This window comes from Tenebrio molitor, chromosome 5 (genome assembly GCF_963966145.1).
Source record: "Tenebrio molitor chromosome 5, icTenMoli1.1, whole genome shotgun sequence".
Lineage (NCBI taxonomy): Eukaryota > Metazoa > Arthropoda > Insecta > Coleoptera > Tenebrionidae > Tenebrio > Tenebrio molitor.
The window spans coordinates 7,400,665-7,421,755 of NC_091050.1; the positions used below are offsets into that span (position 1 = coordinate 7,400,665).

At 35.0% G+C, this 21,091-nt stretch overlaps 3 protein-coding genes across 6 annotated transcripts; 1 reads left to right on the plus strand and 2 right to left on the minus strand.

Annotated features, from left to right (window-relative positions):
* Nucleotides 1–138: 138 nt before the first annotated feature.
* Nucleotides 139–7,299, minus strand: Srrm1 (Serine-arginine repetitive matrix 1). 2 transcript variants are annotated; one of them, XM_069048790.1, is made up of 8 exons: nt 6,986–7,299; nt 6,785–6,874; nt 6,610–6,732; nt 6,387–6,557; nt 5,995–6,332; nt 3,065–3,598; nt 1,722–1,940; nt 139–1,654 (listed from the first exon to the last, which is right to left on the minus strand). In XM_069048790.1, the coding sequence occupies exons 1-8, from the start codon at nt 6,998–7,000 to the stop codon at nt 271–273; spliced, it is 2,874 nt and encodes a 957-aa protein (XP_068904891.1). In that variant the 5' UTR covers nt 7,001–7,299; the 3' UTR covers nt 139–270. The 2 variants fall into 2 exon arrangements, with proteins under 2 accessions (XP_068904891.1, XP_068904890.1); XM_069048789.1 differs by having other exon boundaries at nt 139–1,657; nt 6,986–7,298.
* Nucleotides 7,300–7,750: 451 nt separating this feature from the next.
* On the plus strand, nt 7,751–14,986 carry LOC138131658 (uncharacterized). 2 transcript variants are annotated; one of them, XM_069048802.1, is made up of 5 exons: nt 7,751–8,479; nt 13,222–13,370; nt 13,419–13,601; nt 14,366–14,535; nt 14,615–14,986. In XM_069048802.1, the coding sequence occupies exons 2-5, from the start codon at nt 13,316–13,318 to the stop codon at nt 14,819–14,821; spliced, it is 615 nt and encodes a 204-aa protein (XP_068904903.1). In that variant the 5' UTR covers nt 7,751–8,479; nt 13,222–13,315; the 3' UTR covers nt 14,822–14,986. The 2 variants fall into 2 exon arrangements, with proteins under 2 accessions (XP_068904903.1, XP_068904901.1); XM_069048800.1 differs by having other exon boundaries at nt 7,777–8,479; nt 13,438–13,601.
* Nucleotides 14,987–16,406: 1,420 nt separating this feature from the next.
* Nucleotides 16,407–20,083, minus strand: Nopp140 (nucleolar and coiled-body phosphoprotein 1). 2 transcript variants are annotated; one of them, XM_069046502.1, is made up of 4 exons: nt 19,923–20,083; nt 18,387–19,691; nt 17,858–17,938; nt 16,407–16,932 (listed from the first exon to the last, which is right to left on the minus strand). In XM_069046502.1, exons 1-4 carry the CDS (start codon nt 20,022–20,024, stop codon nt 16,780–16,782), a joined length of 1,641 nt encoding a protein of 546 aa, XP_068902603.1. In that variant the 5' UTR covers nt 20,025–20,083; the 3' UTR covers nt 16,407–16,779. The 2 variants fall into 2 exon arrangements, with proteins under 2 accessions (XP_068902603.1, XP_068902602.1); XM_069046501.1 differs by lacking the exon at nt 17,858–17,938 and adding an exon at nt 17,204–17,688 and having other exon boundaries at nt 16,738–16,932.
* Nucleotides 20,084–21,091: the final 1,008 nt, after the last annotated feature.

A 21,091-nucleotide genomic window follows, 5' to 3' on the forward strand; every position in this document is an offset into this window, starting at 1 on the left:
TTCGGTTAGCGGTCAAAAAAGTCAGTTTCACATTTCCTTCTCTAACGTAATCGCAAGATTTCATCCGTCACTTCGTTACCGGTCGCAATGGGCTGATAAAAAAAACTGATGACAACGCAGTCACTAAAAAAAGGCGGGTTTCCACATACATATCAACTTTATTAAGACAGCAACATACGGAATGAATGACAAAGAAAAATACAGGTCACTCATAAAAGCTAATTATCTATTATCATTCAAACTAAATAAAAACGTTTATTATTATACACGTCACTCTGACTTGTCGCTAGAGTTTTGCCTTTTCATTGACTTGAGAGCTTTTTCTCTCAACTTTTTTTCATCCTCATTAACTACTTCGACGTCACTGTTATCAGAATCTTCGCTTTCAACTTTTTTTTTCTTATGTTTCTTATGTTTTTTCGAATGTTTTTTCTTCTTTTTGTGCCTCTTATCCTTTTTGCGTTTCTTTGATTCGATTTCCTCGTCGGAATCGCTGGCCGACTTTGTAACCTTCTTTTTGCGTTTTCTCTTTTTCATCTCCTCTTCACTGTCTGAAGAACTATCCCTTCTGTGCTTCTTTGATTTATCTTTATCTATCTTCTCGATTTCCGAATCGTCGGAACTGTCAACTTTCTTTTTGCTTTTACTCTTCGGGACATCGCTGTCGCTAGAATCGTCCTTCTTAGATTTCCTTCCTTTTTCTGAACTTTCAGAACGCCCTCTCTTCTTTTTAACTTTCTTTTCGTCTTCAGAATCGGAACTCTGGTGTCTTTTCTTTTGAATTTTCTCCTCGCTGCTGTCTCGTCGGCTTTTCTTACTTTCCTTGCCCTTTTTAGTCTTTATTTCTATTTCGGGGCTACTTTCTTTATCCTTTTTATTCTTAGACGAATATTCTACTTCACTATCGCTAGTACTAGAATCGCGTTTCTTTGACTTCTTCTTCGACTTAATTTTCTTTCTCTCCCTCTCCCTTTCTTTTTGTCCTTCACTCTCTGAATCACTTGAGTTTGAGTCAGTCTCACTCTTCGAAGGTTTCTTTGTTACCTTCTTTGATTTCATTTCAGCCTTTTCTTTCAGTTTCTTCTTCTCGTCCTTTGTAGAAACAGGAACCGTTTTAGTCTTAGGCGGGAACTCATTTGCTTTAATGAACGGTGAAGGAGTCCTGGACAAGCTGCATGAATATCTGGGAGGTCCGTGCGGAGGAATAAGATTATTATCCTCGGGACTGATGCTTCTAGATTTTGATTTTTTCCTATCCTTAGCTTTGAACTCGTTTTCTGTTTGACTATCTGAAGTACTAATTTTTCGCTTTTCTTCCAACTTCTTGTCTGATTTATGGGAATCTTCGTTTCTTTTGGTTTCCTCAACGCGTCTGAGTGCGAATTCTTCTTTTTTATCTTCTGGTCTTCTGGGCGTTGGTCGAGATCCTCGTGATTCATCCCTTTGATCACGACGATCGTTGCGAGTTGCGGGACTAGGACTAGGTTTGCGGATCCTTTCCCTCGATCTACCGCGGATGGGTGATTTCCGTCTCAAACTACCTCGCTCGCGAGATCTTCTCTTCGACCTCGACCTCCTCTCGCGCGATCTTGAACGTCTTCTCTCCCGTGAAAGTCTCCGGTGATTTCTGTCTCGGCTCCTGCTGCGCCTTATCCTTCTAAACAAAACAAAAATTAGTTTAATAAAAACCTAAAAAAACATTAATGGGACAAAACACAAACCTATCTCTGCTGCTCCTCCTTCTACTAGGGCTGCGTCTCCTCCTGCTGGGGCTTCGCCTGCTCCTGCTCCTTCGTCCTCTTCTGTTCCTGCTCAAGCTCCTCCTCCTACTGTAGCTACGTCTCCTTCGAGGACTTTGTCTCCTTGGAGTGCTCCTTCTTGATCGCGAGATGCTCCTTCTTCGTCTGCTGAGACTCCTCTTGCTTCGAGATGGACTACGTCTGGAAGCAAAAATCTATCTGTAATTTGAAGTAAAAATTAAAAACTTACATTAACAAAAGACAATAAATATAAATGCAATTTGTTTCCAATTAAAAAACTGCAATCACAAACTTACAATGTTTTCAAAATGGAAAACTAAATGGTGCAGTTTTTTTGTGGAAACACGCGGACAAAAGTGGATCGCAACAAAGTATAAATACTCAAGAATACAGTAACACACAATCTTTTTTTGTGATACCACTGTGAATTAGGTCTTTTAATCAAGTTAGAAAAATTTGTCCTTTTCACATTTACATTCATTCTCGATTATATGATCACATCAGATTTAAGATGTGAAACCAAAGGAAAATGTCAATACCTTTGTAACCGATTTTCAGAATAATTAATAAAATAGTAATTTGAAACTAGCAACAGTTTTATAAAACATTGGAAATACTCGAACAAAATACTAATTATAGGTGTAAATGACCAAGAATTGAGTGAGATTAATAAAAACAATGAGATTGCTCTAAAATATAGTAGTTTAACGATACCAACAAGAAGAATACACCAACACTTTTTAAATAAAACTGAGATAAAAAGTATTTTATAATAAATTATTCATCAATATTATGTGAAGAGAGGCAACAACAAATTTATTTGAGAATTTTGATGCAACTACTAACACTGATAAAATTAACAAATTCTGTTACATACGGATGTCACAAAAATATGTTTATCATATTTGCATAATGCGACATTACGAGCTGATTCTTTTAATGATACACTAAATCAAACCAACTGAAAATAGTCAAGCACTTAGTGTGTACTTGAAACAAGTACTTAAAACTTGTAAATTTATTTTCTTAAGAAAATAATTGATGTATCACTTAAAAACTGTTCAACAACTAACAACTACAAAACAAGAGTTCCACTAAAGTCTGACTTTTACTGGCTCGCTCGTAAAAAAGTGTAACAGAATTTGTTGCAAGAATTTAACTATTAGAAAATGTTCACCACTGACACAAACATGATAAAAGATTACCAACTGCGACTACATACCATGTCGACAAATTGAATTTTTTTTTTGAATCCTTGTTTTTAAGAAAAAACAAACAGCGGATAATAGTAATAAAAATCCCACCTTCTGGAAACACTCCTCTTTCGGCTAGTAGACCTCTTCCTGGAACTGCTCCTTTTCCTTGAAATGCTCCTCTTGCGCCGCGGACTCTTATCCCTGCTCTTTCTGTTGCGTCGTGGCGACTTGGAAGCAGACTTCTTCCTCTTGCCCTTGTCCTGATCCGGCTCGCTGTCCGAGCTGTCCTTGTTGGACCGGTAGTGCCGTTTTTTCTGGACGCTGTTCTCCTTCTTCCTGATTTCGAAGTTGTCCTTGGACGCGTCGGAACTGGAACGCGAACGCCTCTTGTCCTTGGGGTCCTTGGAGATGGAGCGCGACTTGCGATCCTTCGATGCTCGCGGACTAGATGAACGGGACCTCGACTGCGACTTGCTGGGCGATTTCGAACGTGAAGCCGACTTCGAACGGGACCGGGAGAGAGACTTCGAGCGTGATCTGGAGTGGTGCTGTTGCTGCTGCTGCTGTTGTTGCTGCTTAGCGTTGCCGCCGGCCATGGACATCAACTTCGCTTGAAGTTTTGAAACTGGTTGGGAACTTTCTCTATGACAGTAAATATTACGTTAAACGGGCCCTTCATACTGGTCAAATTAGTATCGCATCATTCAGCTAGAAAAATTTTGACGAACATTTCATTATACATACGAGCAAATATGAGCAATTAACAACAAACAAAAATACCAACTTAGGTGAAAAAAAAAAGAAATAAATTTAATTACTCAATACAATTTTAACAAACTGCATGAGTTATTTAAGTACATCGGCCTCTATAATTTTTATTGAAATTTTGTTTTTAACTTCACAGATTATAATTCTTCAAAATAGCACACGAAATTAGGAAAAGGAAACTGGGATGGATGGGGCACACGTTAAGAAAAGACGACAAAGAGATATGTAAAAGAGCACTCTACTGGAACCCAATAGGGAGAAGGAAGATCGGACGACCAAAAGAAACTTGGAAGAGATCCACGCTGAGGGAGACCAATAAATCTGTGGCAGAGATGGGGTATATTGCGAGAGACAGAAACGAATGGAGAAAATTTGTTTCTTCCCTATGTCCCAGCCGGGAATAAAGGGCTTAATATATAATATATATATATAACTTCACAGATTATAATTCTTCAAAATTATGTAATCATTTGTAAGAATTTTTTTCTGATTATACTTTCAATTTAATATTAAACTATTTTCGATATTTAGAAAGGAAATAACGGAACCACCGTATTAATTTTTTGCTAGAATATTGTACAAACAAAATTATTCAGATTTCATTTTTTGTATATACACAGATATGTACTAAAGACATGGATTCAAAATATCAGTGGTCCACTTTTCGACAGTTCATAAAGAATTTAGTTTACAACGGAAAGTGAAACACTGAATATTGAAACACAAATAGAAAACTTCTATTAATAAGTGATCTATTTGAATTCCTGGGATCCTGACATCATTCGGTAGTCTATTATAAAGTGGGTACTCGAAAAACTTGTTTATTAGTTTAGCTAAACATGTAGGTTCATTCAAATTATTAAATTTGTTGAGTCAATTAAAAAAAATGTGGCAAAAACACAAGAACAATTGTGCCTAAGAAAGCCTAAAAATGTTGACACAACATCGTCCGGAAGTACAATATTTTGAAGCGTGACTATTCACAGAAAAAATAAATCTGAACATGACGTATACTCGTACGTACCATTAAAAAAGTTACCTAATGTGTTTTACTATAACCAAGTATGTAATACATATATTAAAAAGTAACAACATGTGTGTATTACTTAATCTCTGGAAAAATTACTCCAATCGTGCACACCTTCTCATATGAGTCATAAGGCATACAAAATTCAACTAAATCAGTTACAAAACAAAGTTCAATCTTTATCAGCCGGTGTTACTTAAAAAGTGGAAAAGTCTAGAAAATATATCCCGCTTATCATGTTATTAGAAACTTAGAAACACATAATGCATTAATATTTTTTGTAAAAAAATGTGTAGGGTCACTTGGTAACTGTCAACAGTGCTACCTTCTACTTTTTTCTTACTTAACAAGAGATAATGCAAATTTATAGTCAACATAAATACACCCGCTGATTTTTTTAAATTTCATATCTAGCAGGCTAAATCTCCGTTATACTGTAATCAGATGTATGAATATTTGCATAACATCCGGAATTTTTACGATTACAGATTCACAAGTTATCCAAACTTTCTACTGCAAGAGTTGTAAGTAGTTTAATTTGTCCGTTCGCGCGTAAAGTATAAGATAGGTCAGACTTAATGGGGACTCTACATCTGTGCGAGTCCCGGTTACATTAAGCATCAAGGCAAAATCGTCTTTCTTCCAAGTTAATTTCCTTTGGGAATCGATATTAAATATATAATATATTTAACACTTTGGAAGTGGCCTGAGAAACATATACTGTACCTTTAGATCACGTACAATAATGCAATGAAAAATGTTGTGCAGTGAAGGAGTTTTCAAGCATTTCAACTTTTTTATTTCCTACATTTCAAAATTCCCGCTTTTCCCAGTGTAAACCGATCTCTATCGACAGCGCCCACCACAATACAGTGTACTTAATAGAAACCAACCTTATAAACGACAAACGTAAGCATCTTTCAAATAGCGTATCTTTGTCGGCAAAACACCCAAACGGTTTTTTTCATTTTTTTTTTTAATTTTCATAACCGTAAACCGTGTTATATGATAAATCTTTTTTAAATTAGGATTGTAGTCCATTTCATTATCTAATTAAATTAATTAGTTTCTTAGGTACAACGCGTTTGCGATATTTGAATGAAGTCAATCAAGGTTAACACACATAATTTCAAAACCTTTTGCTATGACTTTTTAAGTTTCAAATGTTTTTCTTGTAATGCTCATTAACAACTTACCACCAGACACATAAATACTTAGCAAACCTTCAATAAATTAAACTTACAAGTTATGTTTAGAATTGGCAGTATTACTTTCCAGTTTGGCAGATTCTTCTCTGCCATTATTCTCCCGCTCATTTGGACTCGCGTTACCATTATTTCTTGTCTCATCATTCTTGATCCTAGATTTGGACCTACTCCTCGACCTCTTGTCTTTGGCTCGATCATTGTTCCTGCTTGACCTCTCGTTTGACCTTCTTCTAGGTCTTGATCTTGACCTCGACCTCCTCCTAGACCTAGACCTGTCCCTATCCCTGTATTTCTTCTCCTTGTCCGATTTTTCGCGTTCGCGGTCCTTTTCCCGTTCCCTGTCTCTGTTTTCGCGCTCTTTTTCTTCTTTTTCCTGTAACAACTAATGTGAAAGAGAATTGCAAAAATTTTTTTTTTTTGTATTAACCTTCTTTTTAATTATTTCTTCTCTTTTCATATCCAGCAGTGAATCTGGTATCCCTGATGGGTTATCCTGTGCTGATATGAGCAACGCCCATAGCTCTGCCATGAATTCGCGCGCATTTTTCCCATGAAGAAACCCAGTGAGATTAATCTGAATCTTCTTTGGATCCGGAAACTTAAAAATAGATATTTAGACATGCATTTTTAAGTTTCAAGTAATTATTTACCTTTTCGTCTAATTGATTATAAACAAAATCAACAACGACGTCGTCGTCGATTTTTAAAATCTCCGTCAACTTGTCCTGGATCCACGGTTTAATTACATCCAATTTAATTTTGGACATATCAACCTGGAATTGTGAACATTCTATTATGGCGCCAGTGCTACATTCACTCACTTACCCTCTGACTCAAGCAATCACTGAATTTCATCTGCTTGAGAAGTTTCTTTTCTTTATCGCTGAAGCGATTGTCTTGTTCAGTGGTTGTGCCCTGAAGACAACAAATATTTATGTTTACAACATTTCTCCCTTACATATACTTGACAGTTCTATTAATAAACACCAAGGGGGGAAACTCGGAATTCACTCCAAAAAAACTTACCGTATACATCATCATAGAGCCAAGTGTGTTCCTCTGTTAGAAAACCAACTGAAAACCACCTAAATAACAAAATCGAGAACAACTAGAAAAGCTAGCAAAGACGCCGGTACTTATTTTCACTATATACACATAACTAGATTATTCACATGATTTAATAGAACATGAAACTGCCACGATTACTATAAACTGTCGATCGATGTGATTTATAATAAAAAGTCATCGTTTTCACACAAAAACTAGTTTTCGGATTCTAAAAATCCATGTTGCATCCAACAAAATGGCGTGGCGTCAAATTTATGGATACCTCAGATTACTACATTATCAACCAACAGTTGTTACCGGCTGAGGTTAAGTGTTACATAGTGACATCTGTCACATACAACACAAATTATGGTATTGATGGAACAACTTTTCAAAAGAAAAATTCTTTTCCCGCCTTTCATAACAGGATATTTTTTTATACCTACGGTCATTGTACAAAAAATAATCATTGTTGAATCCCTTTAGTTCCTTAAACAAGTAACTGAAATGCAGAAGTATTAATACACTAAGTACCTAACTTAAAAAAAAAACACAGAGCAATATGTAATAAAACATTTTATTAGGTATACCTAATTACAGTGTTTACTTATGTAAGCAACTTGTTAATAAAAGTAATTTTATTTTTGATATTTGTCAAAATGTATAAAAACATAATTTTGTTAATTATGCACAGATTTCTTCCTAGAACGACGTGGTAAATTATTATCAGTCAGTTTGTTTAGTTCAAATTATATGTAGATTACAGGTGATTGCAGATTATTTTTCTGTAAGATTTTTGTTATTGTTGGAAACATTTTTTGTTACTTTTTTTATGTAATCACACTCATTTAACTATAAAGGGTAAACTAAATATTGCAGTGAAAGATAAAAACTCAACACAAAGTGTCGAGTTCTTGAACGCATCTCTTTATTATATTGAAGCAGCAAAGCGAAGTATTTGGAGCTAATTGAGCGTAGCACGTCTGGTCATCAACTATTTTACCAGTCATATAATTTAATAGGAAAACAGGGTGTTCTCCCACTTTGGCGAAGCAACTGTTCTTGTTCTTCTTTAATCCCTCCCAGGTACCACATTATATCATTTCCGTTTCACAAGTTCAAGAACAACTCTGTCTTCAGTCTACTGGCACACTTCAAACAAATTATTTCGTGCATCAACAAATCTATCATCTACAAAACTGAATCGATCAATCTGGACGTGTTACGATTGAGTGTCCACCAAAGAAATTTCAAACGGTGTTAGTTTGGTGAATTTTCCAGAAAAAAAAAATTAAAAACCTTTTTACTGATTCTTATATTAAAAATATGGATTGGAAATTTTAAAGTGACAACGAATCCTACAGTAATTGATACTGAATCTTGAAGTTCCAGTTTGAATTACTCAACCCTTAAATTTTCTTAAGCAGAGCTGTTTTTACAAGAATGGGCCGTAGCACAAACACAGTTCTCGCAGTAAGTACCTATTTAATTTAGCTAATTGTAACCGTATTCCACCGAAGCAGATGGTTTTTCGGATTTGTTGTTTAACTCTTTGAGATTGCTGTCCGGTCGTTGAATGCCCATTATCCAGGGCCGTAATGCATCAATTCTGAACTCGCGAAAGATATGTAGATTTACCGATATTCAAAATATTTGCCCTCTGCAGCCCACATAAACGCCGGAGTACAGTTATATGATGAGGTCAATGATCAGGTATCGCTTTGAGTAGATACGTACTTGGACAGGTGGCCAATGCAGCACACGGGACACTGTCGTATTTGGGTTATTTTACGGATCAATCGAAAAATCTGAGAGAAACCGGTGATGTCATCTTGGGAGGTATTTGGTATTGTACTTTGTATGGGATGACTAGGCTTCGGAATGAGGTTGAGATGGAAATTGAACGGTACTTTTCGTGATTAATTTTTAAAGACCTCAAGCTAAAGGCTCGTTTAAATTCTCGTCACGAAGTCGGTACCATTCTTGCTTATCAAGAACTTTTAATTAGAACCTATCAATATCCATTAACGTGCTCGTTGGTGCAGATATAATTTGGAAAACTGTTGCTAATTTAATTATGTCGTGAGAGTCCGCCGTTTTTACGAAAACAAATGATAATATCACAGTTGTAGTAATAAACCATGAAATTATAATAAAGCGTCAAAACACAGAGGTATATGAACTCATAATAACGACAAGAATAGGTACCTACCACAAAAAAACATCACCAAACAAATAATGATGTAGCCATTACAGAGCGAAGATTGTTAATGATAATGACGATGGCATCAGCATAATGAAATTCAATTATTCATTTATGATTTAATTATGAATACCTACTAAATAGTTGTTAACATAGAAATGTTAAAAACCTACTGGGTGTCTATGTACTTTGTTCGATTTAACAAAAACAAATTACATATTGTAAATTAAATGTTTACAAACTAAAGTTGCGCTCAGTTTCTCCAACAAATAGCTAATTCTGCATATTTTGTTATCTTCTTCAGAAAGCAGAAAGATTTTACTACGTTCACTTTGTATGTTTAAAAATTAAATGATTTTAAAATGAAAGGTAAGATAAGTGCTCTTATCGATATTAAATCTTTTTTCCATATAGTAAATTTCCTCAAATGTCACACTAGTGTTAATTTAATTGACTTGGTAGCCTCAATAATAAGAAACCAACGCCATAGAGTGACAAATGACAAAACACTTACATATATTGTTGTTTGTTTGCTAAAGCTGTTAGCCAATTGTTTTTTGTATGTCTTTTCAGACAAAACTAGTTATACGTACATACCTTTAATATATAAATATAGAAGGTTAAAGTGACCACCATACAGTAACAACGGAAGATTGTTTCGGTTCCATTATCTTATCTACTTAAAATAAAACTGTACACACATCCGCTTTTAAATGGATATTTATAATAGGGCTTAAAAATATAAGACTAAAAATACTTACCTATGAGTTTACGATAAAACTGAGAAGTGTACTAGATTCAAAAAAAATAATAGTCAAAATAATAATTACATATATGTAATGATAACTAAAAGGCATTTGAGCTTCAAAAATATTTGTTTATATTATAATTAATAACAATGTAAATTTGTTACTTAAAAGAGTTTGGTTAACGCAAATACCTTACGGAAAGCCGGCAAAATATTTTACGATATGAACTATGTCTCTGTATTGAAAATCTATTTTTAAAGATTAATTGAAAGTGACTGACCTGAATGTAATGTTTGTAGATAATGTTGTATTGTAGAAATCAACTTATCCGAAACGTGCCTACATAATGTTTAATTTATTAACTTTTATTGACCATCATGCAACAGGAAAAAATCATTTCCATAACTTTTCCAATAATTTGTTAAGTTTCTAATTAACGGATAACCGTTATCAATTCTTGCAAGGCATTTTTAAACATAATTTATGCCTCTAGCATCTTTGTTAGAAAATATGATTTTTAAAACCTCCATGTTAGGTAGGTTTACGAATATAAATTGTGAAATTACTATCGCTTCAAAAAATCTTTTAGTTTAATTTTGTCTAACATACCGACTTCCAAGATTAGATTATTACATAAAATGTCTGGTTAAATATCTGTTATTTAAACAAGTGTTTTCAAAAAATGATTTTGATTAAGTAGTATTAGTACTTATTGAATTTTGTTGTCCTACAAAGTAACTATACTGTGCCAAAAAATTGTCAAAACACGTATTTTTGCATTACCTACTTAAAAATGACAGAAGTAATTGAAGCAAAATATTACGTTAACGTTTATATAGATAGGTATCTTTTCTCATGAAACAAACAATATTTTCGAAATTCGATGTGTTGCGACAATTGTTTGGCGCAGTGTAATATAAAAGAAAATTAAAAAACTAAATGTATATTTTATGACAGATAAATATAATATAGAATTACGTAATTAAAATTTACGCAAATTATTTAAGTTAATTAGAAGCGTCTCTTTCGTGACATAGAGTAATTAACTAAAATCGTCTGATCCAAAACTGGGCTAAATCGCTCACGGTTGTGTGATGGAATTATATTAATAGGAATACTCTCGCCTGGTGGCGACAATTTTGGCCAAATCACCGCTATATAAATATGTATAAAATATATGGTTATATGTACCTATATGTATGTCTCAAAAAAAACTCACTGTAAATCAGAGTACGATAACGCTTAAAGCCTAAAAATAGTCAAGAATTTGGGTGACATACTTGAACTTTGTCACTGGTAGCGGTCTCAAAAATTTGAATTATTATTGTTGCAAGTTACTTTGGCACTAGACTTTACTTTAAACTATTGTAAAATATGTTATCAAGATAATCTTTTTACATACTTAATTAAAATTCTATTCAGTGTTATGTGACGCAATTCGTAAAATATCTTCATTTTCGATACGGTCATTGTAGTGAATAATAACAACCTGTTTTATCATAAATCAGAATCATTCTACGTATGTGTATACCTCAGTGGCCTCGGTGCTTATAACAAGCTCCAGTAACTATATGTAAAATGGTGATAACGAAATAACTTGTGATTAGTACGTATTCGTTTATAGCAGTAAACGAGCTTTTAAATTAGGTTTAACTTTTATTAGTCAATATGTAGTACCTACATCAGGATAACATATTTTTTCAACACCGAGAGTAGAAGTCAGAATCATGGAAGAAATAACAAATTATTCCTTCGCTAAATAATTTTTCAAAAAATTCCCTACGGAGTTCAAGTTCAAGTTCTTTTGCACAAAAGTCTTCGACATCCATTTTTTATCACAATAAACTTATCTACCTACATACGTTTTCACGGTTATGAAAGAATTTTTTAAATTCATTCAATGAACTAGGTTTTGAAAAACATATTAATCTTACTTTGGTCGTGAAAAAATTAGTACATGTATATCAGGAGGGAATGTTATTTTTTCCTGAGTGTTTTGTAGGCCTCGGGTGTTGCTACTCATTACACCTCAGGAAAAATTATGTATTCCTCTCGCTACATATAATATATTGTACGACCTTTGTATAAAACATTATTTTCGTGTCACAACTGAGGAAGTAAAATAGCACTTTTGGTCCCTCAGGAGTAAAAGCACTACCCACTAAGTTAATTTATTAGATCTTGATATAGCGTGTCAAAGTAACAATATGTACAGCAATATATGAAGAAAAAAAAATGAAAAGTAACCTTGAAAAATACAATACAAATTGTTAAAAAAAAAAGTGAACACCAATTTCATATCAAAATTTACATTTAGGTTACAATCATCGCACCCACTTATATTGAATATCACGTTGATAGCTATTTTTTTCAATGTTTATAATTTCTTAGTGTACCTATTAGTAATTTTTGCTGATTTTTACTTCTGAATGGGAAGTAGCTAATTCCAAAGCGGTCACAGTTTAAATTCAAAAATATTTAGAAAGTACAACTAGATTTATCACTTAAGAGGAAGTGAGTCAGAAACACACTGAAAACGCTGTTGGTAGGCACAGAAAAACATTGTCGGTATCCTGTCATGTGTCGACCGTCCATCAAACACTTTATGCACTTTCAACAATAAAAAGAGATAATTGTGGAGCATTAAATCTCTTAGTTATATTGTTGGTTTCAAATTTACTACTGGTGGTTATACAGTCAAGATACTGGTTATTGCTCAGATTATCAGAAGAATTTTATTGTAGGTACAGGTGTTTCACAGAACTGACAGAACATGCAAACCTGTAACAAAAGCTTACAGCAAGCTACAGTCTAATAAACTTTCCAAATTTGGTTCTAGATATAATGCGGTTCCAATAAGCATTTATCGTTTAGCATTTTCAACGGCTTTTGAAGCAGGTATCAATAAAATCTTAAAATATGTCAAACGGTTCAATTTAAATATTGAGAGCCATTAAGAGACATCAAAATTGTTCAATAACAGTTTGTTCGAACTGCAAAAATAAACTTTAATATTGCGCTTGCATAACAATCACGTAGGTATACTTCTTGAATGTACAATAATTAACTCTTGTGGATATTATTAACACTATTAACAGTGACTATCCATCCGATATCCGATCGCACGCAAACTCGTACCAAGAAAGATTTTATGTACACATTCGTGCGGCGGATTTCCCGAGCACTAAAAGAAGTAATATTATTGTTACACTAGCCAATATGTTTTTCATTGGTCGTTTTTAAAGATTAATTGTTTATTCTAGGTTCTAGCAGTATTACTATTTTCCTCGAGCCGGATATTAGCCAAAATTCCTATAAAATGTGAAGGCAGCGGAGGACTCAAATATCTCTGGGGAGATGCCCTGTCAGATTCACCGAACTGCATCGGACCAAATAACGCGCCATATCCAACGTGAGTCATAATAAATACGACTAACAAGTAACTTACTAAATTAAATAGTAATTTATATATTGTCCAGTCCAGCCATCGAGAGGTCGTTTAGGGGATCAAACCTTTGGTCCGGAAGTTCCAGGACAGGAAGATCCAGAAACACGATAGATCCCTTCATAACGCAAAAAGCTCTGCTTGCAGCGCACGAATACAATTTCGGTGACATAAACGGGCCATCAATTTCTAGGACAGGTAGGAAATAATCAAACCTGTTCTACAAAGCGCATTTTCTCGGAAAAGGAAGTGTAAAAAATTGATTAAAAGACTTGTCTTGATCTCGGTTGTCATAAATCTGTGCCATTAATACGTTTTCTGTTATTACGGTTATTTCCAGTACGTATCTGCCATTAGTCTAATAAATAATTGCGGAATAATATCAATTAAGCAGCCGATGGTAACGGATAAAAGGTGAGAACTTGCCGGGTAACAGTTCTATAACAGAACTTGCTAAACTGGCCATATTGTTGAGTCCATGAATATGTTTTAGTACTGTAAAGCAACCTAAATATTACCGCAATGCGACACACTTTGTTGTTTTTCTTTACTCGGGCAGTAGACTTGTGTCGGAAACTTTAACTTTCAAATTCGTTGATCAATTAGGATTTATTGTTAGTGCGGACGACTTTTTATTCCCATTCCGTACCATTATGCAGAGCAATTATTTTAGCACTTCCTCTTGACGTGAGAACATGCGTGTGCGCTGTCTTATAATTTCTATTATCATTTAAGTCAACGTGACACTATTTTCAATCACTGAATGTGCCCATTTCCTTTTATTCTTTCCTTGTCCTAGTCTTTGACGTAATTATACATTTTTACTTTTTTGTCCACAGAATTTATTCATATCTTGCATACCCTCCTCTAGCATTTAATCGACAAAACAGCAACTAATTCGTTCCCACAAGACGCAAATTCCTTTACGAAGTTTGACCATTTTTTAAATTAACTTCTTGTAGGGAGAGCCGCCAACGTCTCGCCTACCACGACATGCACAGGAACACCTTCCAGATTGTGCAAGACTCGTTATAACACCACAGCCCCGATGTACGGCGTCTCTTTGACTTCCGGCCAGCCAGTAACAATTGTGCAAAAATTTCCAGATTTGCTCCAACAAGTTGTTTTTGAGGCAAGTACCAATTTTTTAAGAAGAGAACAATTTGATATTCACATTTTCAAAAATGAATTAATTATTTTGTGTGTTTTAGGTTTGCGAAAGTTCAGAATGTGACGTCGTTCGAGGCGAATGCACCCAAACCTACGTCCCGTATTTGTTTTTAGTTATCCCATTGGGACCTGTTACTTTGACGGGACAAGATTATGTGTTAGTTGAAAGTGGTTGTGTGTGTAGGCCAAAATATGCATCACAGAGTAATCAGGAGGCAAGCGCGATGGCTTCAATACCGAGATTGTAATGTCGACAAACACAAATGTAATAGTGCTATTTAAAACAAAATTAATCATAATGTGCTCATACTTCATTTTTTACGTTTTGTAAGATATTTATTATAAATTATTTTTAAGTGATTTTTTTATAAGTATTTATAATTATTAATAAAAGATGATGCGTTTTTATTAAATGATTTTATGTATTTTCAGAGTACAACGGGTTTCACGCTGACTATTATCTCGCTGGTGCCGTAATTGTACACCTACATAATTAATTATAAAGTTTAAATTACGTAATTTATTTAACGCAAAACAAATGCGGTGTAATTAAAAATTATATAAACGATCGTTGAATCGTCTTCATAAACTATTTAAAATATACAACGCGTCTCAGAAATAAGTAGATTAATTTTAACCAGTGACAGATCTCTTCAAGAACAACAAAATGGTTATGTACCATTTTTCCGAAATATAATTTTCATTTCAGTATTTTACCCTTTCATAAATTAACGAGCTGTCTATTTTTTACTTATTTGACCCAATAACGGTGACCGTGAAATAATAGTTTTTGTAAAATCAGCGCAAAACATTGTGTTTTTAGAATAAAGTTTTTTTGGCTCTGCGGCCGAGGTAGACGTAAGCGGATTAAATTTTTAGTGTTTTATACCATTCTAAAAGGCAGGTGTTTCCGTGTTGATTCTGTGATTTGAGCTAAAATTTTGTGAAAATGGTACGTTTATTTTCGAATATTGAATATGTATTATGTATGGTGAATCGTGGGGGAGTGCTCCTCGCGCCTCGAGAATTTCCGTGCGACTTCTTGTGGGGGTAGGTACATGAAGGACTTGGTATATTCGATTTTAAGAGAACAGGTAGGAAATGCTGCCACAACAGAGGAATGCTGGAATTTCATCTGCGTCTTCATTATTGTATTGACAATAATGGCGGTCCCTCTAGACACTTCTTGTAATGATTAGCGATTACTCTGATTACTTCATGAGAATTTTTACGGATTACTACACTAATTTTATGAGACATTTTGTCAGGTATGGGCGATTCATTAGGGTCAGTTTAAAATATTTATTAAAATTGTTTTCATTTAACATCTACCATGATTCTCTTTTTTCTTCTCCATCCTTATCATATAAGTTACGTCACAGCAACGGGCGCAGCTTGGCCGCTGTACATAAGTTAGTAAAAAACAAGTGCCGGTTTTCTTGCATTTGTTCTTCACTTATCGGCAAATAATCCCCATACTCCTCAAACGTAACCCTTTGTACCGGGTGATCAAGAAGGACTGTTTAAGTTGATAGTACAATTAAGAAATTTTTTTAATTCGGTTATTTATAACACTGCAACTGGATATGTTTTGTTGGTTTATTTGACAAATATCTGATGTAGGTATATCATTAATAACGAAGCCACCAACAACCGGAAGTTACTCCTGTTATACGATTTAAAATACGATCCAGTGTTACCAACTTAAACAGTCATTCTTGATCACCCGTAGTAGACAATATCCTCCAGACCCTTGAGTATCAACTAGAGGTTTTACTACACTGAATTAAATTATCTGCGAGTTTTCATTTAAGGTGAAAATAAAACATTCAATCTTAAATTATATTTTACTACGAAACATTACTTTATAGGGAAAAATACAAATTCATATGTTAAACTTAACATAAAACATACTGTAAACTTATCAGATGAATAAAACATTTTAGATAGGAACGCGAAAGGAGCAAACTTTTCACAATGTGTACATATTGAAGATCAGACAGACTAACATCCCGAGAAATTTGTAAATTTATTAAATGACACCACAGACTTAGTTAGTAACTTAAAAATTAGAAAAGTTCTTTACCTATAGTCTTAGAAATATCTGAAATCACAGTTCGCTGAATCCTTTCTAACCCAGGTATACACTTTTCCAAAAAATTTGTTTTACGTTTATACTGCAACGAAACTAAACCTATTGCGAAAGTTAATCAAATTTAATAGAGTTGACTGATGTGTCTATAGCCCCGCCGCGATACGATCCTCGTTTTTTCTTTGTTTTTTCATGTCTAAAGGACTTCCCCCGGGTATGTTTTAAGTCCATATTTGCTTTCTCTCCCCAGGATCCTCTTGAATTAAACTGCAAATAAGACAATTACCATAACGTCAAATAAAACGAAAAATTGAAGCTACTATCTTTGCATTTAAACTGAGTGTCAAAAATTATACCACGGTCATTTTTTCAAATTACCTCGTAGTATAAAGTTTTATTTTATCTCGCTCTTATTAGCAACCAATTACATTACTTTAACTCTATAACTGGTGGATTGAAGAGCATACCACAATTAATTAAATCATCTTTTGAAATCCTTTTTGCTTTACAAACACATTTAAATAATCAGTATACTTACAATATATAAAAAATTTACTCATCAAAGGTGATTTTCTGTGGTCCGAAACTGTTCCTCTGATTAAAGCCACCTCTGCCCCCACCGTCACCGAACGATTTCCGGAAGCCCCCGCGACCTCCCCTGTCACCTTCGCCCCACGATTTTCTAAAGCCTCCATTGTCGTTTCCGTCGAACGATTTTCTAAAACCGCCCCGACCCCCGCTTCTGTCATTTCCATCACGCCCACCTCTAAAGCCGCCCCCACCGCGACCGCCTCTAAATCCGCCTCCGTCGCGTCCACCTCGAAAACCACCGCCGTCACGTCCACCTCGAAAACCACCGCCGTCTTTACCACCTCCACGGCCCCCTCTAAAGCCGCCCCCGTCTTGACCACCTCTAAAACCGCCCCCGTCTCGATCACGGCCACCTTTAAAACCTCCACGTCCTCCGCGATTGCCGCCGAACGAGTCGCGACGATTATTTTTTTGGTTCGCTCCGTCTTCATCCTTAATTTAAAAAAAAAACATATTAGTACAACAAGTACGCGAACTATCTCCAAGCAACGTGCGAAATCAAAATGTTTGGCTAGGTTTTTTGTAAACGATTTTGTGAATATCTGTCTATACCGAGAGACAGGTCGCGTACCAGTTGCACACAAATGAAGTCGCACGTTACCTTTGCTTCAAATGAATTGTCTTTTAATCTGGGATCCACCTGGACTTGTTCCTCTCTGATTCTCCGAAATGGTGTACGGTGCTAAAAATTTTGACACACGTGAGGAATTAGTCAGATAGAAAATTACTAATGTCAAAATTTTTATCATGGCAAGAAATGAGGTTAATAAAGATATTATTTAAAAGAATAATCATACTGCTGACATAAATTTGCTATTTAGTAATGTAATTTACAAAAACCTCCATCTTGAGCAAGTTTGAAAATTCATTATTTCCCAATAAACTAACTAGGTAATTATTTTTTTTTTAATTAATTTATTATTTTTTTTATTAAATTTGTCAAATTATTGTCAATCTAAAAACACACGAAACTAGTCAGACATTAAACATTGAAGGCACCACGGGTGTTATAATGATACGCCCTCGGTCGGCGTACTCCCCTCGGGCCAGAGGCCCTCGGGTTTAACTTTGTCGACCTAGTGCGTTATCAGCCTTATAACACCCTTCATACCTTAACCATAAGTACTTACGTTACCATCTCCGTTGATGGTGTCACCTTTGTTATATTTTCCTTTCTTGGATACTGATTCATCATTTCCTTTCTCCTCCGCTTTCCTTTTCTTTTTCTTTTTGCTTGAAACCTCAGCTGGCTTCTCTTCTTCAGATTCTTTATTTGCAGCTAATTTTTTAGGTGCTGGAGTAGATGCAGTATTAGGTTTCTGGGCCTTCAGAGTTGTTTTTTCTTCTTCATCACTGCTATCATCTGAAGAACTTTCTTTTTTCTCTGCTTTTTTGGGTTGTTTAGCTGCAGGCTTTGGCGCCTCATCTTCACTTGAGTCGTCAGAACTACTCTCTGTAGTTTTTTTGGCTGGAGTGGATTTTGCTGATGTGGGTGTTTTTACAACAGGTTTTTTAGCAGGTGCTTCATCTGAACTATCCTCCTCGGAGCTACTTTCTTTTTTAGCTTTAGCTACAGATTTCTGTTGTGTAGCCACTTCCTTCTTTTTCGACGGTGGTTCTTCGTCAGATGAATCATCAGAACTACTCTCTGCTTTCTTCTTAGAAGGGGAGATTTTAACTGCTGTCACTTTAGCAGTTGGTTTGGGAGCTTCATCTTCTGAAGAGTCTTCCTCCGAACTGCTTTCTGTTTTTTTTTTTGGCAACACAGGTTTACCAATTTTTGCAACAGATTTTGTCTCCTCCTCAGAACTATCATCTGAACTACTGTCTGCCTTCTTTTGGACAGGTTTAGCTGGTGTTTTAACAACTGGTTTCTTTGCCGGTTCTTCATCTGATGAATCATCAGAACTGTCTTCTGAACTTTCCTTTTTCTGTCCAGCAGGTTTTGATACTGGCTGTGCAGGTGATTTTAATATTGACTTTAGCGGAGTCTTCTTGGGTGCTTCATCTTCTGAAGAAGAGTCATCAGAACTGCTTTCTTTCTTTTGAGCAGGTTTTGCAGCAGGTTTAGCTGGCGCTTTCTGCGCCAGTTTAGGGGATTCATCTTCATCCGATGAATCCTCATCCGAACTTTCTTCTTTTTTTTTTTGGGGTGGTTTAGCTGGTTGTGTCTTGGCAGGTGTCTTAATAGCTGGTTTCTGCACGGTAGCTTCATCTGACGAACTCTCATCACTACTAGATTGTGTTTTTTTCTGTGCCGGTTTCACTTGTTTAACTACGCCATTACTAATTTTGTCTTTAGGAGGTTCATCTTCCTCACTACTACTTTCGTCACTGTCTGCAGGTTTTAATTTCAACTTTTTAGATTTGGGGCCCGACTTTAAGTAGTGAGACAAGATTTCTGCAAACGTGGGAGAACCCTTCAACAAACCACCCTAGAACCGAAGCAAAAAACAACTTTAATCGTCGCAAATGGCTCGTAAATTTGAATCAAACTAATTATTAAGTTTCTACATTGAAAAGCCGACAGTTAAACACGTTTAAAACGAATTAATAATTTTGTGTACTAGCACGTGGTGCGACCTCATGCACGCATTCCGAATGTTTGATGTTCGTACAAAAAAACACCCCACGAAATCTTAATAAAAAATGTAAAGTGCACTTACCGTTTTGGTTTTCTTCTGAAAAACATTGGCCAAGTTTTTATCTTTTGCCGATAAAAAATCGTAAATTACGGCACAAGCCACAGACTCTGTGTTGTCCGCCATGTCTGCCGATAAAAGAGGGATTTCGAAGTTAGGGAGCGTTAGTAACCACTTTTGTCGTGTTGGTACAACTGCGCAGAATTGTGGTTTGTTCACAAGTTGTAGAGAAATCGCCTAGAATGTTCCACACAGGCGCAGGCGCACTAGAACGTCTAAAAATAGTCACCACAAATTACTGAGTTACTGAACTTACGAAAGAACGCAAAACTACCAGAAGTAATCGACTGGCAGTCCACAGTCTATAACTAAAGTGAATTTCTGGGATTCTCTTTTATGAGGTTTGGAAAGCTTAGGCGATGAGCATATAGAGTGGGGGTGCACAGAAACTACCGCTACCGCGTAGCATTCCCAAGATTTTGGCGCGAATATTGCCCAAATCTTCCGATGTGTAAGTATTTTGTAATGAAATAAATTCCAGGCATTAAAATTAATTAATAAAATATATTTTAACATGCACTAAATTTTTTTCTCAACTCATCTACTACTAAAATCCTAATCTCAAAACTGTACCTGTATATTGTAAAATTAAAAATTAAAATTTGGATTATGAATTTTAAAGAGCTACCACCTACTTATTTTAATGCAGAATAGTATGGACGAGCATTATATCTATAAAATATTACCATTTACAACAGTGTTTGCCCAGGGTGGAGCCAACTCTATTTAATCAGAGAATATTTAATATATTGGGTGATTCAAAATGATTGTGGATTACTTATCCACAATCATGTACGAAAATGTATGTGGCATCTTTATAAAAATTAGAAAATAAAATTCGAATACACTTTCTTGGAATGAAATCGGATTTACTCTTACCTTAGTAGGTATCGTTAAGAATCCATTAAAGATTTGGGTTTAGTAATTTTCAGAATCGTTCATACTTATGTACCTTATGTACCTACTTACTTATTTACTGTTTCGTAGAAGTTAACACTGTTGTTTATCGTTAGTTCACAGTTATAAACTATTGTATTTTTCGTTTATTACTTTTTAAACATCTATTATTGTTGAAAGTATGTACATATAAATATAACATATAGTTACATTTATATTATATACTTTCCTTTTCC